This window comes from Phalacrocorax carbo, chromosome 30, assembly GCF_963921805.1.
Source record: "Phalacrocorax carbo chromosome 30, bPhaCar2.1, whole genome shotgun sequence".
In the NCBI taxonomy this organism is placed as follows: domain Eukaryota; kingdom Metazoa; phylum Chordata; class Aves; order Suliformes; family Phalacrocoracidae; genus Phalacrocorax; species Phalacrocorax carbo.
The window spans coordinates 989,163-1,015,659 of NC_087542.1; the positions used below are offsets into that span (position 1 = coordinate 989,163).

Below are 26,497 nucleotides of genomic sequence, written 5' to 3' on the forward strand. Positions count from 1 at the left end.
CATTGGCTGGAGGGCGGGGCTTGCACCGGAACCGGAGGCTGGCGCGCACCGTTCACTTCCGGGATCGGGTCCCGGCCAGGGGGGTGCGGCTTGTCTCCACCTACCGGGGCTACCGGGACCCTCCCAGAAGCGAGAGACCCCGCCACCGGTCTACTGAGACACCTCCCCGGTGTCACCCCCCTCCCCGGGTCCACCGGGCCCCCCTTACGGGGCTACCGGGCCCCTCCCTCGGCTACCGGCCGCCTGGCCCCGCCCCCGCTGACACTGTCACCTCAAACCCCTCCCACCGCCCGTCAATCGGCTCTGTTCCCGCCCACTCGTCGCATGACCGTGCCCCCTTCTTCCCGGCCACGCCTACAGCGCCGCTTGTCCCCGCCCCCAGCCGATGCCCCGCCCCCTCCGCAGCCCCCGGCTTCTATTTTTATCCGGGCGCAGCCAATGAGCGGCGGGCGGGGGCGGGTCCGAGCGCGGAGGGACGGCTTCACCGGCCAATGAAGGGGTGGTGCCGCAGAGGCGGCCGGACCCAATGGCGGCGGCGGGGCGGGTTGTAGTACCGGGAAAAACCAATAGGACGGCGGCGGCTGAGCGGGAGGACCAATGGGCGGCGGGGGGCGGGGCGGGGCGGGCGGCCGGGAGCGGGGCGGCCGAGCCGGGCCGAGCGCGGAGCCGACGGGGCCCGACATGGGCAACGCCGCCGCCGCCAAGAAGGGCGGGGAGCTGGAGAGCGGTGAGCGCCGGGGCCGGGGAGGGGCCGGGGCCAGGGGGAGCACCGGGCCGGGGCGGGGCCGGTGCCGGGGGGAGCCGGGCCGGGACCGGGCCGGGCCTGAGGGGGGTCGGGCTGAGCTGGATCGAGCTGGGGCTGATCCCGGGGCGGGGGGCAGAAAGGTCCCACCGAGGGGGCTCCCCATCCCCCATCCCCACCCCCCCTCCCCGCATGGCGGGAGGATCCCGGGGATGTCGCCCCCCCACCCAAGAAGTGGGGAGCGCGGGGGCGGGGCGTGAGGGAAGGGGCGGGGCCTGTGTGGTTGCCGTGGGAACAAGGGCGGGGCCTGCGAACGGGGCGGGGCACGTGGGGTTGTAATTGGGGAATGGGGCGTGGCCTGGGGAAGGGGCGGGACTTGCGGAGGGTTGGCTGGCACGGGGCGGGGCTTGAGAGGGAAGGGGCGTGGCGCTGGGGGTTGCCATGGCGACAGGAGGGGGCGCTCGGAGCGAAGGGGCGTGGCGTGGCGGGGGTTGCCATGGGGGCGATTGGGCGGGGCTTAGAGGGGAAGGGGGCGGGACAAGCTGGGCGTTGCCGTGGAGAGGGGGCGGGGCCTGCGGGGAAGGGGGCGGGGCTTCAGCAGGTGCGGAGCTGGGGGGGTCCCCTGGGGGGGTGGGGGTGGGGCAAGGCCTGGAGGCCTGGGTCCCCCCGGGGGGGGAGGGGGTGCAGGTGGGGTGTGGCTGGTGCAGCCCCGCCCCCCCCCCCCCCATTTCCCTGGGGGCTCCGTGAACAATAGCTGGGGAACACGGGCGGTACTGGGGGGGCTGAGTGTTGGGGGGGGACAACCAGGGGCCCCCTGGGGGTGTTTGGGGGGACCTGGGAGGGACCAAGGGGACACTGACGGGGTTTTGGGGGGACTGGGGGGGTGTGTCCCAGCCCAGGGTCTATTTGGGGACACTTGGGGGGGTATTTGGAGACTGGGGGGGGTGCGAGGGGTGATTGGGGGGGATCGGGGGGGGTTTGGGGGGCTGAGGGGACACTGAGAGGGTATTGGGGGCACAAAGGGGGGTTGTTAGGGGAGTGGGGGGCACTGGTGGGTATTGGGGTACCTGGGGGGCCTATTAGGGGACCCTGGGACACCAGCCCGGCTCGAGGGGTCCTGAGAGGCCACCGAGGGGGGTGATGGCCCCCCCTGGGGGGGTGGGGTGGGGCTGGGACCCCCCCTTCCAGCTGTGGGTGCAGGTGCTGCTGTGGGGGCTGCTGCTGGGGCGGCTCCTCCGCTACGTGGGGGGCCGCGGCCAGGGAGGCCCCCCCCTCCGGGAACAGCGGGACCCCAAAAGGGGGGGGCAGGAGGGGCCCCCGCAGGGTCAGGCCTGACTGGGGGGGGGGGGGGGCAAAGGGACCCCCCTCAACCTCCTCAGAGGTCCTGGGGGGTGTTTGGGGGGGGCCTGGGATGTATGGGGGGGTTCCCAGGTGGGGGCTTATCTTTTGGGGGGCGGGGGGGCTGCTCCTGGGTGCCTGGGTCCTCTGGCTGTCGGCTCCCCCCTGCCTCAGTTTCCCCTCTTGGGTGGGGGGTTTATTTCCCACCCCCCCCATCTTATTTGCCATCCCCCACACGGCGGGTACTGGGACGTCTGGGCCTTACTGGGCCATACTGGGAGGGGCGGGGGGGGGGCAGCATGAGCCACGTGTGCCCCTGGGGACAAAGTCTGTGTGTGTCCCCCCCCCCGCCCCGGGGTCATCGCCCGGAGGCAGCTCCCGGACGCATGGAGGACGGTGAGGGGGGGGTTTGGGGGGGTCTGTGGGGGGGGGCCCGGATGCCTGGGTCCCTCAGTGGGGGGCTGGGCCTGCTGGGGGCGTTTTGGGGGGGTTTGGGGTGCTGGTGCTGACCCCCCTCCGTGTGTGTCCCCCCCCCCAGTGAAGGAGTTTTTGGCCCGGGCCAAGGAGGATTTTCTCAAAAAATGGGAAAACCCGGCCCAGGTACGTGTGTGCCCCCCCCCGCCCCCCCCGCGCCCTCTCCTGGGGCCCCCCTCTCTCTGTTCTGCCCCCCCAAGGAACCAGGGGGGTCCCGTGTCCCCTCCTGGGTGGCTGGGGGGGGGTGTCCCATGTCCCCTCCCAGGGGAATAGGGGGGTCCCGTGTCCCTCTTAGAAGGTTTGAGGGGGTCCCTTGTCCCCTTGGGGGGGCCCAGGTCCTCCCTGCCATCACTCAGGGTCCCTTTGGGGGGGGTCCTGGTCCCCTTCTGGAGCTTGGGGTCCCCGTGGGGGGCCCATGTCCCTCGGGGAGGTTCCCATGCCCCTTCCTTTTATTCAGGGTCCCCTTTTGGGGGGGGTTCCTTGTCCTCGGGGGTGTCCTGTGGCCCTTTGGAGGGGTCCTCATCCCCTCCCCCAGCTTAGGGTCCCCTTTGGGGTGTCCCCTGTCCCCCCCACCTCTCAGGGTCCCCTTTGGGGTGACCCCTGTACCCTTTGGGGGGTCCCACATCCTCCCCATCCCTCAAGGTCCCTTTTGGGGTGTCCCGCTGTCCTTATGGGTGTCCGCTATCCCCTCCCATCCTTCAGGGTCCTTTTGGGGGGTCTCCTCTCCCCTTTGGGGGGTCCAGGTCCCCCCATCCCTCAGGGTCCCTTTGGGGGGTCCCCTCTCCCATTTGGGGTGTCCCCTGTCCCCCCCATCCCTCAGGGACCCTTTGGGGTGTCCCCTCTCCCATCTCATCCCTCAGGGATCCTTTGGGGTGTCCCCTGTCCCCTTTGGGGGGTCCCCACCCCTTTTAGGGTGTCCTCTGTCCCCTCCCATCATGCAGGGTCCCCTTTGGGGTGTCCCCTGTCCCCCCCCCATCCCTCAGGGACCCTTTGGGGTGTCCCGCTGTCCTTATGGGTGTCCCCTCTCCCATCTCATCCTTCAGGGTCCCTTTGGGGGTGTCCCCTCTCCTCCCATCCCTCAGGGATCCTTTGGGGTGTCCCCTGTCCCCTTTAGGGGGTCCCCATCCATTTTAGGGTGTCCCCTGTCCCCCCCCATCCCTCAGGGTCCCCTTTGGGGTGTCCCCTGTCCCCTCCCATCACTCAGGGTCCCCTTTGGGGTGTCCCCCATCCCCTTTGGGACAGTCCCACATCCCCCAGCGGGTCCGGGAGCCCTCAGCGCCCCTCTCGAGCCAGGGGGGACACCGAGGAGTGGGTGGGGGGGCCCTGCTGCCACCCGGGGGTGTCACCGCCGTGTCCCCCCCCCAGAACACGGCCAGCCTGGAGCAGTTCGAGCGCATCCGCACGCTGGGGACGGGCTCCTTCGGGCGTGTCATGCTGGTGCGGCACCGGGAGACGGGGCACCACTACGCCATGAAGATCCTCGATAAACAGAAGGTGATGGTCGGGGGTCCGGGGGGGCTTTGGGGTCCCCAGAGCGGGGGGACGCTGGTGTCCTGGGGTCTGGGGGGGCTTTGGGGTCCCCGGAGTGGGGGGGCGCCGGTGGCGTGGGGTCTGGGGGGGGCTTTGGGGTCCCCGGAGTGGGGGGGAGCCGGTGGCGTGGGTCTGGGGGGGGCTTTAGGGTCCCCGGAGCGGGGGGACACCGGTGTTGTGGGGTCTGGGGGTGGCTTTGGGGTCCCCGGAGGTGGCTTTGGGGTCCCCAGAGCGGGGGGACGCCGGTGTCGTGGGGTCTGGGGTGGCTTCGGGGTCCCCGGAGCGGGGGGGCGCCGGTGTCGTGGGGTCTGGGGGGGCTTTGGGGTCCCCGGAGCGGGGGGGGCGCCGGTGTCGTGGGGTCTGGGGGGGCTTTGGGGTCCCCGGAGCGGGGGGGCGCCGGTGTCGTGGGGTCTGGGGGGGCTTTGGGGTCCCCGGAGCGGGGGGGCGCCGGTGTCGTGGGGTCCGGGGGTGCTTTGGGGTCCCCGGAGCGGGGGGGCGCCGGTGTCGTGGGGTCTGGGGGGGCCCAGTGTCCCCAGTGTTGGTGGGGGGGACGTGCTGGTGGGACTGGCCGTCCCCAGGGGTGTCCCCAGCGGTGGGGGGTGGTGACCTGGGTGGTCCCCACGGGCCCTTGGGTGTCCCCAGTGGGGGTCCCAGGGGTGTCCCGGGGGTGTCCCCAGGGGTGTCCCCAGGGGGGGTGGTTCCAGGGGTGACCCGGGGGGTCCCTGGGGGGGGTCCCAGGGGTGACCCGGGGGGTCCCTGCGGGGGGTCCCAGGGGTGTCCGGGGGGTCCCTACGGGGGGTCCCAGGGGTGACCCGGGGGGTGTCCCCAGGGGTGTCCCCGGCGGGGGGGGGGCCCAGGGGTGACCCGGGGGGTCCCAGGGGTGTCCGGGTGGTCCCTGCGGGGGGTCCCAGGGGTGACCTGGGGGGTCCCCGCAGGTGGTGAAGCTGAAGCAGATCGAGCACACGCTGAACGAGAAGCGGATCCTTCAGGCCGTCACCTTCCCCTTCCTCGTGCGCCTCGAGTACTCCTTCAAGGTGGGGACCGGGGTCCCCGTCACCCCTCGGGGGTCCCCGTCACCCCTCGGGGGTCCCCGTCACCCCTCGGGGTCCCCGTCACCCCCGGGGCGGGTCCCCGTCACCCCTCGGGGTCCCCGTCACGCCCAAGGTGGTCCCTATGGCCCCCAGGTGGTCCCTTCACCCCCACACTGTCCCCCGTCCCCCTGGGGTGGTCCCCAAAGGTCCCCCATCCCCTCGGGGTGTCCCCGATCCCCCTTGGGTGGTCCCTGGGATGTCCCCCATCCTCCTCTGGTGGTCCCCAAGGGGTCCCCCGTCCCCCTGGGGTGTCCCCCATCCCCCTCGGACGTCCCCTGTCCCCCCCGGGCTGTCCCCAAGGGGTCCCCCGTCCCCCTGGGGTGTCCCCCATCCCCCTCGGACGTCCCCTGTCCCCCCCGGGCTGTCCCCAAGGGGTCCCCCGTCCCCCTGGCGTGTCCCCCATCCCCCTCGGATGTCCCCTGTCCCCCCCGGGCTGTCCCCAAGGGGTCCCCCATCCCCCTGGGGTGTCCCCCATCCCCCTCGGATGTCCCCTGTCCCCCCCGGGCTGTCCCCAAGGGGTCCCCCGTCCCCCTGGCGTGTCCCCCATCCCCCTCGGACGTCCCCTGTCCCCCCCGGGCTGTCCCCAAGGGGTCCCCCATCCCCCTGGGGTGTCCCCCATCCCCCTCGGACGTCCCCTGTCCCCCCCGGGCTGTCCCCAAGGTGTCCCCCATCCCCCTCGGATGTCCCCTGTCCCCCCCGGGCTGTCCCCAAGTGTCCCCCGTCCCCCTGGGGTGTCCCCCATCCCCCTCGGACGTCCCCTGTCCCCCCCGGGCTGTCCCCAAGGTGTCCCCCGTCCCCCGTGGACGTCCCCCTCCGGCAGGACAACTCCAACCTGTACATGGTGATGGAGTACATCCCGGGGGGGAGATGTTCTCCCACCTCCGCCGCATCGGCCGCTTCAGGTGAGCGGGAGCCTGGGGGGTCCCGCGGCGTGTCTGGGGGGTCTTTGGCGATTTCTGGAGTTGGGGGGTCCCAGGGAGGGTCTTGGGGGCTCTTTGAGGGGTCCCTGGTGGGTTGTGGATGGGATGAGAGAGATCCCATGGGGTCTCTGGGTGGGCCTTGGGGACTTCTGGGGGTTCCTGGGGGGTTTGGGTATTGTGGGGGTCTCTGGGGGGTCCCTGGGGGGCTCTTGGGAGATCAGAAAGGTCGTGTGGGGTCTCTGGGTGCTTCTTGGGGTCTTCTGGGGGTCCCAGTGGGGGTCTGGCTATCGTGGGGGACCTGGGAAGGGTCTTGGTGGGGTTGAGGGGTCCCAAAGAGGGTCTTGTGAGTCTCTGAGGGGTCCCTGGTGGGTTGTGGAGGGGATCAGAGGGGTCCCATGGGGTCTCTGGGTGGTCCTTGAGGGCTTTGGGCATTCCCATGGGGTGTTGTGGGCGTCCAAGGAAGGGTCTTGGTGGGGTTTTGGGGGGTGACTGGGGGGGTCCTTGGGGACTTTGGGGGTTCCTGGGGGTCTTGGGGTATCTGGGGGGTTCTCAGGGGTGCCTCTGGGGGTTGCAGGGGTCCCAAAGGGTCTGGGGGCATCTTGAGGGGTCTCAGAAAGGGTCTGAGAGGGTCCCAGAAGGGTCTCTGGAAGATTTGGGGGGGGTCTTTGGGGATTGTGAGGGTGACAGGGGGTCCGAGGGGGTCTTAGGGTTTTGGGGGGGAGCTGGGCGGGTCTCCAGGGGTTCCCAGTGGGTTCCCTGATGTGTTTCCAGGGCTGCCTGGAGGGTGGGGGGTGCCTCAGACGGGTTTTGGGGTGCTGTGGGGGGGGTCTCAGCCCTTCTGCCCCCTCCCCAGCGAACCCCACGCCCGCTTCTACGCGGCCCAAATCGTGCTGACCTTCGAGTACCTGCACGCGCTCGACCTCATCTACCGCGACCTGAAACCCGAGAACCTGCTCATCGACCAGCAGGGCTACATCGAGGTACCCCAAAATGCCCCCCCCCCCGCGCCCCCAAAACGCCCCCCGGGCCCCCACAAACCCCCTGCGCCCCCCGAACCCCCCCGCTGCCCCTCCAATACCCCGCACTGCCCCCGACCTCCTCCAAAGCTGCTCATCGCCCAGCAGGGCTACATCGAGGTACCCCAAAATGCACCCCCCGCACCCCAAAATGCCCCCCAAAGCCCCCCAATAACCCCCACTGCCTTCAGTCCTCCCCCAAAACTGCTTACGATGAACAGGGACATGTCGAGGTACCCAAGACAGCCTGACTACACCCAAAAACCGCTCCTGACCCCCCCCCCTTAATTCCTTCAAGCACCCCAAAATACTCTAGGCATCTCCTGGGGTACCCCACAGGCCCCCAAGGTACCCAAAGCACCTCAAAACCCCCCCAAAACCCCCTTGTCCCCCCCTCCAATAGCCATTAATGCCCCCAAATAATCTCCCCAAGTTATCCCAAACCCCCCAAATACACCCCAAAACCCCCTTATCCCCCCAAATCACCCCCCAGGGCACCCCACAACCCCCCCAAATACACCCCAAAACCCCCTTGTTGCCCCTCCAATAGCCCTTAATCCCCCCAAATACAACCCAAGCCCCCAAATACACCCCAAAGCCCCCTTGTCGCCCCTCCAATAGCCCTTAATCCCCCCAAATCACCCCCCAGGGCACCCCACAACCTCCCAAGTTACCCCAAACCCCCCAAATACACCCCAAACCCCTCCCCCCCCGATGCACCTTAATCCTCTCCAAATCCCCCCTTCAACCATCCCAATCGCCGCCGGGCACCCCTCAAACACCCCATCACCCCCCCCCCACCCTAACCCCAACCCCCCCCCCTACCCGGGGGGGGTGTCCCCGTCCGTGTCCCCCCCCCAGGTGACAGATTTCGGCTTCGCCAAGCGGGTGAAGGGCCGGACCTGGACGCTCTGCGGCACCCCCCGAGTACCTGGCACCCGAAATCATCCTCAGCAAGGTCCGGGGGGGGGTTAAACCCCCTTGGGGACCCCTCGCAGGTTTTGGGGGACCCCCCCCTCACCCTGTGTGTGTGTCCGCCCCCCCCCCAGGGGTACAATAAGGCTGTGGACTGGTGGGCCCTGGGGGTCCTCATCTACGAGATGGCGGCCGGGTACCCCCCTTTCTTCGCCGACCAGCCCATCCAGATCTACGAGAAGATCGTCTCGGGGAAGGTGAGGGGGGGTCCTGACACCCACCCCCCACCCCCCCCCCCAGGGGAAGGGGTCTGGGGGGCTCCCCAGGGGTTTGGGGGGGTCCTTGGGGGGGAGAGGGGGCTCCCCTGGGGGCTGCGGCACGGGGTTGTGGGGGGTTATGGGGGGCGGTGGGGAAAGGAAGGGGAGCTGGGGGGACTGGGAGGGGGACTGGGAGCACTGGGGTGTGCTGGGAGAGGATCTGGGAGGCCTTGGGGGGACTGGGGGGGGGGACTGGGAGCACTGGGGTGTACTGGGAGAGGATCTGGGAGGCCTTGGGGGGACTGGGGGGGGACACTGGGAGCACTGGGGTGTACTGGGAGAGAATCTGGGAGGCCTTGGGGGGACTGGGGGAGGGACTAGGAGCACTGGGGTGTACTGGGAGAGGATCTGGGAGGCCTTGGGGGGACTGGGAGAGGAACTGGGAACGCTGGATGGGACTGGGAAGGGGAGAGGGAGAGGGGCTGGGGTTACTGACGCAGACTGGGAGACGGACTGGGAGGCACTGGGGGGACTGGGAAGGGGGATGGGGGTGGGTCTGAGAGGATTAGAGGGACTGGGACCACTGGGAGGCACTGGGAGAGGGACGGGCAGGAATGGGAGGGGACCGGGAGAGGGGCCGGGAGCGCTGGGAGAGGGGCCAGGAGCGCTGGGAGGGGGGCCGGGAGCGCTGGGAGAGGGGCCGGGAGCGCTGGGAGAGGGGCCGGGAGCGCTGGGAGAGGGGCCGGGAGCGCTGGGAGAGGGGCCGGGAGCGCTGGGAGGGGGGCCGGGAGCGCTGGGAGGGGGGCCGGGAGCGCTGGGAGAGGGACCGGGAGCGCTGGGAGAGCTGCTGGGAGCACTGGGAGAGGCATGCGGAGGGCTGGGGAAGGACTGGGAGCCGCGGGGGGAACTGGGAAGGCGCCTGGGAGCACTGGCAGGGACTAGGAGAGGGGGGCAGCGATATCAGGGCAAAGACTGGGAGCACTGGTGCCACTGGGAGACGGCCTGGTAGTCACTGCGGCCTTGCTGGGCCCCCCCATAGAGCCCCCCCAGGTGCCTGAGCCCCCCATAGAGCCCCCCCGAGGGCATCCCCCATCCCTCCCACAGAGTCCCAGGTTTTGGGGCTCCCCCATAGAGCCCCCCCAGATGCCTGAGCCCCCCATAGAGCCCCCCCAAGGGCATCCCCCATCCCTCCCACAGGGTCCCAGGTGTCAGGGACCCCCATAGAGCCCCCCCAAGGGCATCCCCCATCCCTCCCACAGGGTCCCAGGTGTCAGGGACCCCCATAGAGCCCCCCCAAGGGCATCCCCCATCCCTCCCACAGAGTCCCAGGTTTTGGGGCTCCCCCATAGAGCCCCCCCACGTGTCTAAGCCCCCCATAGAGCCCCCCCAAGGGCATCCCCCATCCCTCCCACAGGGTCCCAGGTGTCAGGGACCCCCATAGAGCCCCCCCGGGCATCAGAGCTCCCTCATAAAGCCCCCCTAAGCCCCCCCCAAGGCATCCCCCCATCCCTACTCCAGGGACCCAGGTGTCCGAGGCCCATAGATGCCCCCCACGTGCCTGAGGCCCCCCATAGAGCACCCCCGAGGGCATCCCCTATCCCTCCCACGGGGTCCCACATGTCCGAGCCCCCCATAGAGCCCCCCCAGATGCCTGAGCCCCCCATAGAGGGCCCCCGAGGGCATCCCCCATCCCTCCCACAGGGTCCCAGGTGTCTGAGCCCCCCCATAGAGCCCCAGCAAGCCTCCCCCAGGGCATCCCCACTCCTCCCCAAGGACGTAGGTGTCGGGGTGCCCCCGTGGCTCCCCCCGCGGGGCCGGGGACCCCGGCGCCCGGCTGACCCCGCGCCCGCAGGTGCGGTTCCCCTCGCACTTCAGCTCGGACCTGAAGGACCTCCTGCGCAACCTGCTCCAGGTCGACCTGACCAAGCGCTTCGGGAACCTCCGCAACGGCGTCGCCGACATCAAGGGTCACAAGTGGTTCTCCACCACCGACTGGATCGCCATCTACCAGCGCAAGGTGGGCTGGGGGGGCTGCAGGGGGTCTGGGGGGGGTCGAGGAGGGGACACGGGGGGCCTAGGGTGGGTTTATGGGGCCCTGGTGGGTCCTAGGAGGGGTCATGGGGGTCCTAGGAGGGACCATGGGGGACCTATGGGGATCTATAAGGCCCTAGGAGGGGGCATGGGGGTCCTAGGAGGGGGCATGGGGGTCCTAGGAGAGGTCATGGGGGTCCTAGGAGGGTTCATGGGGGACCTACGGGGATCTATAAGGCCCTAGGAGGGGACACGGGGGGCCTAGGGTGGGTTTATGGGGCCCTGGTGGGTCCTAGGAGGGGACACAGGGGTCCTAGGAGGGTTCATGGGGGACCTACGGGGGTCTATAAGGCCCTAGGAGGGGGCATGGGGGGTCCTAGGGTGGGTTTATGGGGCCCTGGTGGGTCCTAGGAGGGGTCATGGGGGTCCTAGGAGGGACCATGGGGGACCTACGGGCATCTATAAGGCCCTAGGAGGGGGCATGGGGGTCCTAGGAGGGGTCATGGGGGTCCTAGGAGGGGTCACGGGGGTCCTACGAGGATCTGTGAGGCCTTAGGAGGGGACATGAGGGTTCTGGGGGGGTCTACAGGGGTCCTAGGAGGGGGCACGGGGGTCCTAGGGTGGGTTTATGGGGCCCTGGTGGGTCCTAGGAGGGGTCACGGGGTCCTAGGAGGGACCATGGGGCACCTGTGGGGATCTATAAGGCCCTAGGAGGGGGCATGGGGGTCCTAGGAGGGTTCATGGGGGACCTACGGGGATCTATAAGGCCCTAGGAGGGGGCATGGGGGTCCTAGGAGGGGGCATGGGGGTCCTAGGAGGGTTCATGGGGGACCTACGGGGATCTATAAGGCCCTAGGAGGGGGCATGGGGGTCCTAGGAGGGGGCATGGGGGTCCTAGGAGGGGGCATGGGTGTCCTAGGAGGGTTCATGGGGGACCTACGGGGTTCTATAAGGCCCTAGGAGGGGACACGGGGGGCCTAGGGTGGGTTTATGGGGCCCTGGTGGGTCCTAGGAGGGGTCATGGGGGTCCTAGGAGGGATCATGGGGGACCTACGGGGATCTATAAGGCCCTAGGAGGGGGCATGGGGGTCCTAGGGTGGGTTTATGGGGCCCTGGTGGGTCCTAGGAGGGGTCATGGGGGTCCTAGGAGGGACCATGGGGGACCTACGGGGATCTATAAGGCCCTAGGAGGGGACACAGGGGTCCTAGGAGGGTTCATGGGGGACCTACGGGGATCTATAAGGCCCTAGGAGGAGACACAGGGGGCCTAGGGTGGGTTTATGGGGCCCTGGTGGGTCCTAGGAGGGGACACAGGGGTCCTAGGAGGGTTCATGGGGGACCTACGGGGATCTATAAGGCCCTAGGACGGGACACGGGGGTCCTAGGGTGGGTTTATGGGGCCCTGGTGGGTCCTAGGAGGGGTCATGGGGGTCCTAGGAGGGTTCATGGGGGACCTACGGGGATCTATAAGGCCCTAGGAGGGGGCATGGGGGTCCTAGGGTGGGTTTATGGGGCCCTGCTGGGTCCTAGGAGGGGTCATGGGGGTCCTAGGAGGGACCATGGGGGACCTACGGGCATCTATAAGGCCCTAGGAGGGGGCATGGGGGTCCTAGGAGGGGTCATGGGGGTCCTAGGAGGATCTGTGAGGCCTTAGGAGGGGACATGAGGGTTCTGGGGGGGTCTACAGGGGTCCTAGGAGGGGGCACGGGGGTCCTAGGGTGGGTTTATGGGGCCCTGGTGGGTCCTAGGAGGGGTCACGGGGTCCTAGGAGGGACCATGGGGGACCTACGGGGATCTATAAGGCCCTAGGAGGGGGCATGGGGGTCCTAGGAGGGGGCATGGGGGTCCTAGGAGGGTTCATGGGGGACCTACGGGGATCTATAAGGCCCTAGGAGGGGGCATGGGGGTCCTAGGAGGGGCCATGGGGGTCCTAGGAGGGTTCATGGGGGACCTATGGGCTTCTATAAGGCCCTAGGAGGGGTCACGGGGGTCCTAGGTTGGGTTTATGGGGCCCTGGTGGGTCCTAGGAGGGGACATGGGGGTCCTAGGAGGGACCATGGGGGACCTACGGGGATCTATAAGGCCCTAGGAGGGGGCATGGGGGTCCTAGGGTGGGTTTATGGGGCCCTGGTGGGTCCTAGGAGGGGTCATGGGGGTCCTAGGAGGGACCATGGGGGACCTACGGGGTTCTATAAGGCCCTAGGAGGAGACACGGGGGACCTAGGGTGGGTTTATGGGGCCCTGGTGGGTCCTAGGAGGGGACACAGGGGTCCTAGGAGGGTTCATGGGGGACCTACGGGGATCTATAAGGCCCTAGGAGGAGACACGGGGGGCCTAGGGTGGGTTTATGGGGCCCTGGTGGGTCCTAGGAGGGGTCATGGGGGTCCTAGGAGGGACCATGGGGGACCTACGGGGATCTGTGAGGCCCTAGAAGGGGACATGAGGGTTCTAGGGGGGGTCTACAGGGGTCCTAGGAGGGGACACGGGGGTCCTAGGAGGGGACATGGGGGTCCTAGAGTGGGCTTCTGGGCCCTTGGAGGGGTTGTGGGGGTCGTTGGAGGGGACATGGGGGACCTACAGGGATCTGTGAGGTCCCAAGAGGGGACATGAGGGTTCGGGGTGGGGGGTCTTCAGGGTCCTAGGAGGGGACATGGGGGGCCTATGGGATCTACAAGGTTCTAGGAGGGGAGATGGGGGTTTTGGGGGGGGTCTCTGGTGTCCCAGGGCAGGATTCCGAGGTCCCGGGAGGGGACATGGGGGTCTGGGGGTTCCGGGGGGGGGGGGGGGCTGTGTGGGTTTGGGGGGTCCCAGGAGGGGCCATGGGGGTCCTGGGGGGGGGGGGGTCCTTGGTGGGTCACGGAACGGGACAGGGGCAAAGATGGGGGTCCTGGGGGCAACGGGGCCACCTCAGGATGTATCTGGCGCCCCCCGGAAGTTTGGGGGGGGATTGGGGGGGGGTCCCGGCGCCCGGGTAAGCCCCCCCCCCCAGGTGGAAGCCCCCTTCGTGCCCAAGTGCAAAGGCCCCGGCGACACCAGTAACTTCGACGAGTACGAGGAGGAGGAGATCCGCGTCTCCCTCACCGACCGCTGCGCCAAGGAGTTCGCCGACTTCTAGGGGGGTGGGGGGCCCCCCAAAACCCCGGGGGGGGGGGGGCGAGGCGGGTGGAGGGCTTCAAACCCCCCCCCCCCCCCCTCCAGGGGGTAAAACACCCCCCGCCCCGGGGCGGGGGAACGACCTCGCAGCGGTGAGCAGCGGGGCTGCCGACCCCCGCCTGGCCGCGCTGCGCCCTGGGAGCGGGGGGGGGGGGCGTTTTGGGGGTGCCCCCCCCCCACCCGCTATGGGGTAATTTTGGGGTGCTCCCCCCCACACCCCGCCATGGGGTAATTTTGGGGGTGACCCCACCCCCGAGTACCCAAGGGGCCGCATTTGCCCCCTCCCGGGGTAATTCAGGGACTAGATTTGTGTCCCCCCCCAGGGTAATTTGGGGGGCTAGATTTGCCCCCCCCCCCCGGGGTAATTCAGGGGTTGTATTTGCCCCCCTCGGGCTAATATTGGGGTGCGCTTGCACCCCCCGATAATATAGGGGGAGGATTTGCCCCCCCCCCAGTGGTAAGTGGGGTGTTTTACTACCCCTGGGGTAATTTATAGGTTGTATTTAACCCCGGGGGGGGGCAATTCAGAGCCCCCCCCAGGTTTGGGGGGGGGAATCCCCCCCCGGGGTGATTGGGGGGCAATTTGCCCCCCCAAAGGGTAACTAAGGGGGGTATTTTCCCCCCCAAAAGGGTAATTAAGGGGGGTTTTGCCCCCCCCAGGGTAATTAAGGGGGAGAGTTTGTCCCCCCCAGGGTAATTCAGGGGTAATTTGCCCCCCCCCCCCCCGGGGGCTCTGGGGGGTTATTTGCCCCCAGGGGATGCTGGGGGGGGGAGCCCCCCACTTTTACCCTCCAGGGGTCCCCCAACCCCCCTATTTTTAACGGGGGAGGGGCAGGGTTTGACTGTCCTTCCCCTGCCCCCCCCCATTTTAAGGTAATGGTTTTAGCCCCAAAATGTGAGGGGGTGGGGGGGGAGGGGGTGGGGGGCAGGATTAGGGGCTCCCCGGAGGTGGGTATGATGGGGGGGGTCCCCAAAACCCCAGGGGGGGGCCCAACTCCCCCCCCAAGGTCTCTGTTGTAAAGATATTTGAGACAAATCCAATAAAATTTTGTTTAAAAATCTGCTTTTAAAATTGGGGGGGGGGCAGGAAAGTGGGGGGGCCTGTGTTCGGGAGGCGCCCCATGGAGGTGGGGGGCCCTTAAACTTTAAGGGGGGGGCAGTGGTGGGACAGGGGGAGGGAAATGGGGGGGGGTCTATAAATTTTGGGGGATTCCATGGAGTTGAGCAGGGGCCCTGGGGGTTTGGGGGGGGGCCCTGGGGTCTTGGGGGGCCCTTGGCATTGGGGAGGGGCCGAGGAGTTTGGGGATCCCCCCATGGAGTTAAGGGGGACCCTGTGGGTTTTGGGGGAGACCCCATGGGCATGGGGGGGGGCTGTGGATTTTGGGGGGAACTTCATGGGTTTGGGCGACCTGGGAGTTTGGGGACCCCCCCCCCAAGGAGTTGAGGGGGACCCCAGGGGTTTGGAGGAGCCCTGTGGGTATTGGGTGGGACCCCACAGGCTTGGGGGGGGCTGTAGGTTTGGGGCCGGGGGTGGGGGGGGGCCTTGGAATTGGGGGGGGTGACTGGGGAGTTTGGGGATCCCCCCACGGAGTTGAAGGGGACCCCTCAGGTTTGGGGCGGGACCCTTGGAATTGAGGGTGGGACCCCGTGGGGGGGGGGGGGGCTCATGGAAGCGGGGAAAGCCGGGGGCTGGGGTGGGACCCACAGCCCGGGGGGGGCGTGGCTTTGGGGTGCTGTGGGCGTGGCTTTGGGGTGCTGTGGGCGTGGCTTTTGGGTGCCGCGGGCGTGGCTTTTGGGTGCCGTGGGCGTGGCTTTTGTGTGACGCGGGCGTGGCTTTTGGGTGCCGTGGGCGTGGCTTTTGGGTGCCGTGGGCGTGGCTTTGGGGTGCTGTGGGCGTGGCTTTTTGGGTGTTGTGGGCGTGGCTTTTGGGTGCCGCGGGCGTGGCTTTTGTGTGACGCGGGCGTGGCTTTTGTGTGACGCGGGCGTGGCTTTTGGGTGCCGTGGGCGTGGCTTTTGTGTGACGCGGGCGTGGCTTTGGGTGTGGCGGGCGTGCCTCGGGGGGGCGGCGGGCGTGCCTCGGGGGGGCGGTGGGCGGGGCCGTGTGGGCGGGGCGAGGCGAGCAGGCGGCTCCACCTTAAGGCGCGCGCGGGTCGGCGGCGGCGGCTCCTCCTTAAGGCGCGCGCGGGCGGGCGGGCGGCGGTCGGTGCGGGGCTGCGGCGGGGCGGGAGGGGGGGGGGCGGGGAGAGGAGGAGGAGGAGGAGGAGGAGGAGGGCGGGGGCCATGGCGGGGCCGTCGCCGCCGCCGCCGGGCCCGGAGGCACCGCGGTACCAGGAGTGGATCCTGGACACGATCGACTCGTTACGCTCGCGGAAGGCGCGGCCCGACCTCGAGCGGATCTGCCGCATGGTGCGGCGGCGGCACGGCCCCGAGCCCGAGCGGACGCGGGCCGAGCTGGAGAAGCTCATCCAGCAACGGGCCGTGCTCCGCGTCAGCTACAAGGGCAGCATCTCCTACCGCAACGCCGCCCGCGTCCAGCCGCCCCGCCGCCCGCCGCCGCCGCCGCCGCCGCCCGCCCGCCGCGCCGAGCCGCCCGTCAGCCTCCGCGACGCCGCCCGTTACCTCGGCGGCGACGGGCGATTGACCCGCGGGCGGCTGCAGGGGTCGGCGTTACCGGCCGACGGGGGGCTCGGCGCCGCCGGGGGGCCCTGCGGGGGCGGCGGCGGCGGCGGCGGCGGCGGGTCGGGGCCCGGAGCCGCGCCCGGGGCCGGCGGTAGCGGCGGGGGGCGGATGGAGCGAACCCGCCTCGCCACCATCGCCATGGCCCGCGCCGAGCGCGGCCGAGGGGCCGCCGGCCGGGCCCGGAAGGTGAGGGGGCGCGGGGGGGGGGCGGTGGGGAGCCCCGAGGGGACCGTGAGGGGGCAGGGGGCACCCGGGGGGCTGAGGGGTGCGAGGGGACCCGTGAGGGGTCGGGGGCACCCGGGGGCTGAGGGGTGCGAGGGGACCCGTGAGGGGTCAGGGGGCACCCGGGGGGCTGAGGGGACCGTGAGGGGTCAGGGGGCACCCGGGGGGCTGAGGGGTGCGAGGGGACCCGTGAGGGGTCAGGGGGCACCCGGGGGGCTGAGGGGACCGTGAGGGGTCAGGGGGCACCCGGGGGGCTGAGGGGTGCGAGGGGACCCGTGAGGGGTCAGGGGGCACCCGGGGGCCTGAGGGGACCGTGAGGGGTCAGGGGGCACCCGGGGGGCTGAGGGGTGCGAGGGGACCCGCGAGGGGTCAGGGGGCACCCGGGGGCCTGAGGGGACCGTGAGGGGTCAGGGGGCACCCGGGGGGCTGAGGGGACCGTGAGGGGTCGGGGGCACCCGGGGGGCTGAGGGGTGCGAGGGGACCCGTGAGGGGTCGGGGGCACCCGGGGGCTGAGGGGTGCGAGGGGACCCGTGAGGGGTCGGGGGGCACCCGGGGGGCTGAGGGGACCGTGAGGGGTCAGGGGGCACCCGGGGGGCTGAGGGGTGCGAGGGGACCCGTGAGGGGTCAGGGGGCACCCGGGGGGCTGAGGGGACCGTGAGGGGTCAGGGGGCACCCGGGGGGCTGAGGGGTGCGAGGGGACCCGCGAGGGGTCAGGGGGCACCCGGGGGCCTGAGGGGACCGTGAGGGGTCAGGGGGCACCCGGGGGGCTGAGGGGACCGTGAGGGGTCGGGGGCACCCGGGGGGCTGAGGGGTGCGAGGGGACCCGTGAGGGGTCGGGGGCACCCGGGGGCTGAGGGGTGCGAGGGGACCCGTGAGGGGTCGGGGGGCACCCGGGGGGCTGAGGGGACCGTGAGGGGTCAGGGGGCACCCGGGGGGCTGAGGGGTGCGAGGGGACCCGTGAGGGGTCAGGGGGCACCCGGGGGGCTGAGGGGACCGTGAGGGGTCAGGGGGCACCCGGGGGGCTGAGGGGTGCGAGGGGACCCGCGAGGGGTCAGGGGGCACCCGGGGGCCTGAGGGGACCGTGAGGGGTCAGGGGGCACCCGGGGGGCTGAGGGGACCGTGAGGGGTCGGGGGCACCCGGGGGGCTGAGGGGTGCGAGGGGACCCGTGAGGGGTCAGGGGGCACCCGGGGGGCTGAGGGGACCGTGAGGGGTCAGGGGGCACCCGGGGGGCTGAGGGGTGCGAGGGGACCCGCGAGGGGTCAGGGGGCACCCGGGGGCCTGAGGGGACCGTGAGGGGTCGGGGGCACCCGGGGGGCTGAGGGGTGCGAGGGGACCCGTGAGGGGTCAGGGGGCACCCGGGGGCCTGAGGGGACCGTGAGGGGTCAGGGGGCACCCGGGGGGCTGAGGGGTGCGAGGGGACCCGTGAGGGGTCAGGGGGCACCCGGGGGGCTGAGGGGACCATGAGGGGTCAGGGGCACCTGGGGGGCTGAGGGGACCGTGAGGGGTCAGGGGGCACCCGGGGGCCTGAGGGGACCGTGAGGGGGCAGGGGACACCCGGGGGGCTGAGGGGTGCGAGGGGACCCGTGAGGGGTCGGGGGCACCCGGGGGCTGAGGGGTGCGAGGGGACCCGTGAGGGGTCAGGGGGCACCCGGGGGGCTGAGGGGACCATGAGGGGTCAGGGGCACCTGGGGGGCTGAGGGGACCGTGAGGGGTCAGGGGGCACCCGGGGGGCTGAGGGGACCGTGAGGGGTCAGGGGGCACCCGGGGGGCTGAGGGGACCATGAGGGGTCAGGGGCACCTGGGGGGCTGAGGGGACCGTGAGGGGTCAGGGGGCACCCGGGGGGCTGACGGGACCGTGAGGGGTCAGGGGGCACCCGGGGGGCTGAGGGGACCGTGAGGGGTCAGGGGGCACCCGGGGGGCTGAGGGGACCATGAGGGGTCAGGGGCACCCGGGGGGCTGAGGGGACCGTGAGGGGTCAGGGGGCACCCGGGGGCCCGAGGGGACCCGTGAGGGGTCAGGGGGCACCCGGGGGCCCGAGGGGACCGTGAGGGGTCAGGGGGCACCCGGGGGCCTGAGGGGTGCGAGGGGACCCGTGAGGGCACCGGGCGGGGGGAGCTGAGGGGACAAGAGGGGTGTCCCTTGAGGGGCTGGAGGGGACCTGAGGGGACCCGCGAGGGGTCAGGGGGCACCTGGCGGGGCTGAGGGGTCAGTGGGGACCCATGAGGGGACCGTGAGGTGACAAGGAGGGGTCCCCTGAGGGGCTGGAGGGGACCTGAGGGGACCGTGAGGGGTCGGGGGGCACCTGGGGGGCTGAGGGGTGCGAGGGGACCCGTGAGGGGACCGGGGGTGGGGCTGAGGGGACCGTGAGGTGACAAGGAGGGGTCCCCTGAGGGGCTGGAGGGGGGCTGAAGGCACCGTGAGGGGACAGTGGGGACCCCTGAGGGGTGCGAGGGGGCCTGACGGGACCGTGAGAGGTTTGGGGGCACCTGGGGGACTGACGGGGACCCCTGAGGGGACAAGGGGCGACCCCTGAGGGGCTGGAGAGGGGCTAAGGACCCCTAAGGGGACAGTGGGGACCCCTGGGGGGTGCGAGGGCACCGGGAGACAGTAAGGGGTTGGGGGCTACGGGGGGCCTGAGGGGATCCTGACAGGTTGGGGGGGCACCTGGGGGGCTGAGGGGACAGGGGGGACCCTTGTGGGGGGACTGGGGGGAACTGGGGGGCTGAGGGGACCATGATGGGTTGGGGGCACCCTGGGGGGGCTGAGGGAACTGTGATGGGACAGTGGGGACCCCTGAGGGTGTAGGGAGGCCGAGGGGACCATGATGAGTTGGGGGCACCTGGGGGAGCTGAGGGGACAGGGGGGACCCCTGAGGGGACAGGGGGCGACCGGGGTCTGTGCGGGGTGGGGGGCATCCCCAGGCCCTGAGGGGTTCTTGGTTTGGGGAGGGGGACTTTAAGGGGGGCCTTTGTGGGGGTGGCTTATTTGGGGATATTTAACTTATTCTTGGCTGCGGCTTGGGGGGGGGGCACTGCAAAACTGGGGGGTCCCTGGGTGTAGGGGACCCCAGCAGGGCTTGGGGTGAGGGGGGGTCTTGTGGCATTGGGGTCAAGGGGCAGCTTTGAGGGACCCCCAGCTTTTGCGGGGGGGGGGGGGGGCTGTGGATTTTGGGGGGTGTGTGTATTTTTAGGGGGAGCTCCAGATTTTGGGGGGAGTCCCAGCTTTAGGGGGACCCTGTGAAAGTGTGGTAGGGCTGCCCTTTTGGGGGACCCCCCTCTTTATTCCCGTGCGCCCCCTCCCTCCAGCCCCCCCGCAGCGGCATTGAAGCATCAGTGAAAGAGGAGGAGGAGGAAGACGAGGATGAGGAGGAAGACGGGACGGGCTCGGAGGCCTCAGAGGACGGGGGGACCCCCCGGCAGCTGAACGGCGAGGGTCGGGGGGGCCCCCCGCTTCGCCCGCCCGGGCAGCCCCCCACCGAGCGGCCCCCCCAGCCCAAGGCCTGCTCCCCGGGGGAGAGCGCCTGCCACCACCTGGCCCCCCTCAAAAAAGAGGGGGCCTTCGGGCAGCCCGACAGAGCAGGTGACCCCCCCCCCGGGGGGACCCAGGGCATCTGGGGGGGGGCTGCGTCAGTCTTGGGGGGCTGGTGGGGGGAGAGGGGGCTGGGGGGATGTTGGAGGGCATGGGGCTTTTGGGGGGGGGGGGGGGGCAAGCACTGAAGGGGGGGCAGTTTAGGGGCCAAGGGAGGCAGTTGTGGGGTTCATGGTTCTGTGGGGTTAGTTTGGGGGTGCTGGGGGGCAGTTTTGGGGGGGCTGGGGGGCAGTTTGGGGGGGTCAGGGTGTGGTGGGGGCAGTTTTGGGCTGCCGGGGGCAGTTTGGGGGGGTCAGGGTGTGGACGGGCAATTTGGGGGGGCTGGGGGCAGTTGGGGGGGGTCAGGGTGTGGTGGGGGCAGTTTGGGGGTGCTGCAGGCAGTTTTGGGGGTTGGGGTGCTGTGGGGTCAGTGGGGGTGCTGTGGGCAGTTTTGGGGGGCTCAGGGTGTGGTGGTGGGAGTTGGGGAGTCAGTTTGGGGGTGCTGGGGGACAGTTTGGGGGTGCTGGGGCAGTTTGGGGAGGCTAGGGGCAGTTTTGGGGGGTCAGGGTGTGGTAGGGGCAGTTTTGGGGGGGCTGAGGGCAGTTTTGGGGGAGTCGGGGTGCTGTGGGGTCAGTTTGGGGGTGAGGTGGGGCAGTTTTGGGGGTGCTGGGGCTCAGTTTGGGGGTGCAGTTGGTGGGCTCAGGGTGCAGGGGGTCAGTTTGGGGGTGCAGGGGGCGGTTGGTGGGCTCAGGGTGCTGTGGGGTCAGTTTGGGGGTCTGGATGCAGGGGATCAGTTTGGGGGTGCAGGGGGTCAGTTGGGGTCAGGGTGCTGTGGGGTCAGTTTGGGGGTGCAGGGGGCGGTTGGTGGGCTCAGGGTGCTGTGGGGTCGGTTTGGGGGTGCAGGGGGTCAGTTTGGGGGTCTGGATGCAGGGGATCAGTTTGGGGGTGCAGGGGGTCAGTTGGGGTCAGGGTGCTGTGGGGTTGGTTTTGGGGGTGCAGGGGGCGGTTGGTGGGCTCAGGGTGCTGTGGGGTCGGTTTGGGGGTGCAGGGGGTCAGTTTGGGGGTCTGGATGCAGGGGATCAGTTTGGGGGTGCAGGCGGGCAGTTGGGGTCAGGGTGCTGTGGGGTCGGTTTTGGGGGTGCAGGGGGCGGTTGGGGTCAGGGTGCTGTGGGATCAGTTTGGGGGTGCAGGCGGGCAGTTGGGGTCAGGGTGCTGTGGGGTCGGTTTGGGGGTGCAGGGGGTCAGTTGGGGTCAGGGTGCTGTGGGGTCAGTTTGGGGGTGCAGGGGGTCAGTTTGGGGGTCAGGGTGCTGTGGGATCAGTTTGGGGGTGCAGGGGGTCGGTTTGGGGGTGCAGGGGTCAGTTGGGGTCAGGGTGCTGTGGGGTCAGTTTGGGGGTGCAGGGGGTCAGTTGGGGTCAGTTTGGGTGTGCAGGGGGTCAGTTGGGGTCAGGGTGCTGTGGGGTCGGTTTGGGGGTACAGGGGGTCGGTTTGGGGGTGCAGGTGGGCAGTTGGGGTCAGGGTGCTGTGGGGTCGGTTTGGGGGTGCAGGGGGTCGGTTTGGGGGTGCAGGTGGGCAGTTGGGGTCAGGGTGCTGTGGGGTCGGTTTGGGGGTGCAGGCGGGCAGTTGGGGTCAGGGTGCTAGGGGGTCGGTTTGGGGGTGCTGTGGGGTCGGTTTGGGGGTGCTGTGGGGTCGGTTTGGGGGTGCAGGTGGGCAGTTGGGGTCAGGGTGCTGTGGGGTCGGTTTGGGGGTGCAGGCGGGCAGTTGGGGTCAGGGTGCTGTGGGGTCGGTTTGGGGGTGCAGGCGGGCAGTTGGGGTCAGGGTGCTGTGGGGTCGGTTTGGGGGTGCAGGCGGGCAGTTGGGGTCAGGGTGCTGTGGGGTCGGTTTGGGGGTGCAGGTGGGCAGTTGGGGTCAGGGTGCTGTGGGGTCGGTTTGGGGTGCAGGTGGGCAGTTGGGGTCAGGGTGCTGTGGGGTCGGTTTGGGGGTGCAGGGGGTCAGTTGGGGTCAGGGTGCTGTGGGGTCGGTTTGGGGGTGCTGTGGGGTCGGTTTGGGGGTGCAGGCGGGCAGTTGGGGTCAGGGTGCTGTGGGGTCGGTTTGGGGGTGCAGGGGGTCAGTTGGGGTCAGGGTGCTGTGGGGTCGGTTTGGGGGTGCTGTGGGGTCGGTTTGGGGGTGCAGGCGGGCAGTTGGGGTCAGGGTGCTGTGGGGTCGGTTTGGGGGTGCTGTGGGGTCGGTTTGGGGGTGCAGGGGGACAGTTTGGGGGTGCAGGCGGGCAGTTGGGGTCAGGGTGCTGTGGGGTCGGTTTGGGGGTGCAGGGGGACAGTTTGGGGGTGCAGGGGGCCAGCCTTGGGGCGCATTCGGGGGGGCCGCCGTGAGGCGAGTCCCCGACCCCGCCGTGTCCCCGCAGTGTCCCCGGCGCTGGCGGGCGCCGAGCCCTCGGTGCCCCTGTCCCCGGGCCGGCCGGGCCCCCAGGCCGCCGACGGGGCCCCCTTCAGCTGCACGTGAGTCTGGGGGCGCCCCCCGCCCCCCCGCGTGTGTGACCCCCCCCCCCCCCGCCCGGGTGACGACGTGTCCCCCCCGGGTGACGACGTCCCCGCTGTCCCCAGGGCCGGGAAGAAGGAGAAGGCGGCCGACCCCGTGGAGTGGTCGGTGCGGGACGTGGTGGATTATTTCACCGAGGCCGGCTTCCCCGAGCAGGCCACCGCCTTCCAGGAGCAGGTGGGTCCCCGTGGGTGCCCCCCCGGTCCTCACCCCCCACCCCGGGTCCTCACCCCCCACCCCGGGTCACCCCCACAGCGTCCCCAGGGCGTCCCTGCTCGCTCCGTCCCCGCGGTGTCACCCCTCGCGGTGGCCTCACAGGTGTCCCCCTCCCCGGCCCCACGGGTGTACCTGGGGTGTCCCTCCTCCGGCCCCACGGGTGTCCCCACAGGTGTCCCCAGGGGTGCCCCCCCTGGCCCCACAGGTGTCCCCAGGGTGTCCCCCCCCAGCCCCACAGGTGTCCCCAGGGTGTCTCCCCCTGGCCCCACGGGTGTCCCCAGGGGTGTCCCCCCCCGGCCCCATGGGTGTCCTCTCGCGGTGGCCCCAGGGGTGCCCCACCCGGCCCCACGGGTGTCCTCTCCCGGTGTCCCCACGGGTGTCCCCAGGGGTGCCCCGGCCCCACGGGTGTCCTCTCGCGGTGGCCCAACAGGTGTCCCCAGGGGTGTCCCCCACCCAGCCCCACGGGTGTCCCCAGGGGTGTCTCCCCCGGCCCCATGGGTATCCCCCCGGACGTCCCCAGGGGTGTCCCCCCAGCCCCATGGGTGTCCCCAGGGGTGTCCCCCCGGCCCCACGCGTGTCCCCACGCGTGTCCCCACGGTGTCCCCAAAAGCCCCCCCAGTGTCCCCATGGGTGACCCCACCAATGCTGTCCCCAGCTGATCCCCCCCCCTCCCCATCCCTGGGGGTCCCACTTGCCCCTGTCCCCTCAGGGGGTCCCTGGGGGGGGTCCACCCTGTCCCCAGGTGCCCCCCCACCACTCTCCCCCCGCCATCCCCTGAGGCCACCTTGGGGTGCACTCCCCCGACCCCCAAACCCATGGGTGCCCTCCCCAGTCCTGGGGTGGGACCCTATATCCCTTGGGTGCCCCCCCTACCCTGTGGGTGCCCCCTGTCCCCATCCCCAGCTGTGTCCCCTTGTCCCCAGGGGGGTCCCCAAGAGCCCCCCACCCCCAGCCACCCCCACCACTCCCATCCCACCATCCCTCAGGCCTCCCTGGCTCAGCCCCTCCCCCGCCCACAGGGTGCTCCCCCCTCCATGGGTGCCCCCCCCGTGGGTGCCCCCACCCCGCCCGTGTGCCCTTATCCCCAGTGGGGGTCCCCAAAACCCCCCAGCCACCCCCACCACTCCCATCCCACCATCCCTCAGGCTGCCCTGGCTCAGTCCCCCCCTGCCCCTCCATATGGGGGCTCCCCCTCCCCCCTCCGGGTGCTCCCCCCCCCCGGGTGCCCCCCCCGGGTGCCCCCCCCCATGGGCGCCCCCACCCCGCCTGTGTGCCCTTATCCCCAGTGGGGGTCCCCAAAGCCCCCCCAGCCACCCCCACCACTCCCATTCCACCATCCCTCAGGCTGCCCTGGCTCAGTCCCCCCCTGCCCCTCCATATGGGGGCTCCCCCCCCGCCCACAGGGTGCCCCCCCGGGTGCCCCCCCCCCATGGGCACCCCCACTCCCCCCGTGTGCCCTTATCCCCAGTGGGGGTCCCCAAAACCCCCCAGCCACTCCCACCACTCCCATCCCACCATCCCTCAGGCTGCCCTGGCTCAGTCCCCCGCTCCCTCCATATGGGTACTCCCCCTCCCCATAGGGTGCCCCCATAGGGTGCCCCCCCGGGGGCCCCCCCCCCATGGGCACCCCCACTCCCCCCGTGTGCCCTTATCCCCAGTGGGGGTCCCCAAAACCCCCCCGCGCCACTCCCACCACTCCCATTCCACCATCCCTCAGGCTGCCCTGGCTCAGCCCCCCGCTCCCTCCATATGGGTGCTCCCCCTCCCCATAGGGTGCCCCCATAGGGTGCCCCCCCATGGGCACCCCCACTCCCCCCGTGTGCCCTTATCCCCAGTGGGGGTCCCCAAAACCCCCCCGCACCCCCCCCACCACTCCCATCCCACCATCCCTCAGGCCGCCCTGGCTCAGTCCCCCCCCTGCCCCTCCATATGGGGGCTCCCCCCCCGCCCACAGGGTGCCCCCCCGGGTGCCCCCCCCCCGTGGGCGCCCCCACCCCACCCGTGCCCCCCCGCAGGAGATCGACGGGAAGTCGCTGCTGCTGATGCAGCGGGCGGACGTGCTGACGGGGCTCTCCATCCGCCTGGGCCCCGCGCTCAAGATCTACGAGTACCACGTCAAGCTGCTGCAGCGCAGCCACTTCCACGACGAGGAGCCCCCCCCGGAGCCCTTCCCCGCCTGACCCCCCCCTCCCCACACACCCCACACCCCACACCCACCCCCCCGACCCGCGACCGACACCCCCCACCCCCCCAAACGGCGCGGCGGGACACCCCCCCCCCCCCCCTTCCCCACGCCACGGCACCCCCCCGCCGCCGCGCACACACAGACTTTGGGGGTGGGGGGGGGTCAGGGGGTGAAAGGGGGGGGCGGCGCCTCTCTTTGGGGGGGGTCCGCTCCTCTCTTCTAGGGGGGCGCACCCCTCTTCTGGGGGGGGGGACGACCCACCTCTCTTTGGGGGGGTACGCCCCTCCTCTAGGGGGGGCACCCACCTCTCTTGGGGGGGGCACACCCCTCTTCTAGGGGGTGGCATGCCCCTCTGTTTGGGGGGGGTCTACCCCTCTCTTTGCGGGGGCACCCACCTCTCTTTGGGGGGGGTCTACCCCTCTCTTTGCGGGGGGCACCCACCTCTCTTTGGGGGGGCACCCTTCTCTCTTTGGGGGGGTCCGCCCCTCTCTTTTAGGGGGGGCACCCACCTCTCTTTGGGAGGGCACACCCCTCTCTGGGGGGAAGGACCCAGTTTTGGGGGTCACTCCTCTCCCAGGGGGTGTCACCCACCTCTCTTTTGGGGGTCCACCCCCCCCTCTCTGGGGGGGGCACACATGTCTCTTGGGGGGGACCCTCTTTTTGGGGGTGTCACCCCCCTCTCTTTGGGGGGCACACCCTTCTCTTTGGGGAGCGCACCCTCTTTTGGGGGTCACCTCTCTTTGGGGGGGGTGTCACCCACCTCTTTGGGGGTGCACCCCTTTGCTTGGGGGGGGCACCCTCTTTTGAGGGGGTCCACCCCCTCCCTTTTAGGGGGCCACCCTCTTTTGGGGGTCACCCTTCTGGGCTGTGTCAACCACCTCTCTGGGGGTCCACCCCCTCTCTCTTTGGGGGGGTCACCCCTCTTTTGGGGGTCACCCTTCTTGCAGTGGGGTACTCTGGGGGGTCACCCCTTTTCTTTGGGGGGTGTCAACCCCTCTTTGGGGGCTCACCCCTCTTTTGGGGGGGTACTCACTTTTTGGGGGGCTCACCCCTCTTTGGGGGGGCTCACCCTCTTGGGGGGACCCGCTTTTTAAGGGGGGACCCCCTTTTCTTTGGGGGGGGGGCGGCGCGTTTTTATCATGAGCTGATGGGTCGAGTTGGGGGGCGCCACCCAGAAACGTTTTAACCTGCCCCAGCCTGTGCCCCCCCCTTACCCAAATCGGGGTGCGTGCCCCCCCCCTTTGCCATGAGGGGGGGTCTGCCCACCCCCCCACCCCCCAACTGTCTGTGCCCCTCCCCCCTGCCCTGGGCCTGGCTTGTTTTGGGGTTTTTTAAATAAAAATGGAAAAAAACGGAAAAAAAAATAAATGGCCCTTTTGGGGGGGTCCTTTTTGGGGGGGGTCCTTTTTGGGGGGGTCTGGGAGGCCCTTTGATGGGGTCTGGGGCCCTTTTGGGGTACCATTTTGAGGGGAGCCTGGGACCCTTTGAGGGGGCTGGGGGTCCTTTGGGGGGTGATGCACACACACACCACCACCCCCCCCCATTTAAGGGGGTTCCTGGCCTCTTTCTGCCCGCCCCCCCCCCCCCCCCCATAAGGCAACTCTGGGAGGGGGGCGGTGTTTGGG

The 26,497-nt window shown here is 70.5% G+C and overlaps 2 protein-coding genes across 2 annotated transcripts; both read left to right on the forward strand.

Moving 5' to 3' along the window:
* The first annotated feature begins 603 nt into the window (after window positions 1-603).
* LOC135310110 (cAMP-dependent protein kinase catalytic subunit alpha-like) lies at window positions 604-14,526 on the forward strand. The gene is given in 12 exon segments (XM_064437135.1): window positions 604-727; window positions 2,619-2,680; window positions 3,920-4,048; window positions 5,020-5,118; window positions 5,996-6,026; window positions 6,029-6,077; window positions 6,949-7,075; window positions 7,973-8,032; window positions 8,034-8,069; window positions 8,161-8,283; window positions 10,136-10,300; window positions 13,304-14,526. Coding segments are annotated over 12 exon segments (1,053 nt in total). The 5' UTR covers window positions 604-681; the 3' UTR covers window positions 13,430-14,526.
* Window positions 14,527-15,712: 1,186 nt separating this feature from the next.
* Window positions 15,713-24,900, forward strand: SAMD1 (sterile alpha motif domain containing 1). Its single transcript, XM_064437146.1, has 5 exons — window positions 15,713-16,332; window positions 19,676-19,949; window positions 22,338-22,431; window positions 22,537-22,648; window positions 24,703-24,900. Exons 1-5 carry the CDS (start codon window positions 15,748-15,750, stop codon window positions 24,865-24,867), a joined length of 1,230 nt encoding a protein of 409 aa, XP_064293216.1. The 5' UTR covers window positions 15,713-15,747; the 3' UTR covers window positions 24,868-24,900.
* The last annotated feature ends 1,597 nt before the right edge of the window (window positions 24,901-26,497 follow it).

What these genes read in the sequence shown, in the direction of transcription:
- SAMD1 (XM_064437146.1), top strand. Translation starts at nt 15,748, where the DNA reads ATGGCGGGGCCGTCGCCGCCGCCGCCGGGCCCGGAGGCACCGCGGTAC. An exon ending in CCGCCGGCCGGGCCCGGAAG is followed by an intron (nt 16,333 to 19,675) that starts GTGAGGGGGCGC and finishes CCCTCCCTCCAG; the next exon opens with CCCCCCCGCAGCGGCATTGA. An exon ending in CGGGCAGCCCGACAGAGCAG is followed by an intron (nt 19,950 to 22,337) that starts GTGACCCCCCCC and finishes GTGTCCCCGCAG; the next exon opens with TGTCCCCGGCGCTGGCGGGC.